General features: G+C 71.7%; 1 protein-coding gene across 1 annotated transcript in view; it reads right to left on the bottom strand.

Moving 5' to 3' along the window:
• Positions 1-336, bottom strand: part of Prss56 (serine protease 56) — a 5069-nt gene that overhangs the window by 2887 nt on the left and 1846 nt on the right. The window contains exon 5 of the mRNA XM_033763991.1: positions 87-324. Within this exon, the coding sequence (XP_033619882.1) occupies positions 87-324 (238 nt within the window). The remainder of the gene's footprint in view (positions 1-86; positions 325-336) is intronic.

Here is a 336-nt window from a genome sequence, read left to right as displayed (position 1 = left end):
CCGTGGAAGGTCTGGGGGTCGAACTGGGGCGGGGACAGCGCAAGGTGGGGGGCCGCGTTAGGGGTGCTGTCCCGGGCTCTGCGGGCCTGGCCCTGGCCTCACCTTGGGGTGGGGCAGGATGCGGTTCACCATCAGCTCCTCTGCCGGCTGCCCCTGGGGCCCCTCGGCCAGCAGCACTGTCCACAGGAGCTCATTCGAGGCACTGCGGGTTCGAGTAGCCCGGGATGGGAGGAGGACAGGGGCGCAGTCACGCGCCTGGAGCCCAGGTCCCGGAGCCGCGCACACACACCCCATAGCAAACCCGTGTCTCCGCCCGGGAGCAGGGAGAGCGCGCCG

Source organism: Fukomys damarensis, unplaced genomic scaffold (assembly GCF_012274545.1).
Source record: "Fukomys damarensis isolate Sample0158 unplaced genomic scaffold, DMR_v1.0_HiC HiC_scaffold_16, whole genome shotgun sequence".
Classification (NCBI taxonomy): domain Eukaryota; kingdom Metazoa; phylum Chordata; class Mammalia; order Rodentia; family Bathyergidae; genus Fukomys; species Fukomys damarensis.
This window is presented reverse-complemented; position numbering and strand designations above follow the sequence as displayed.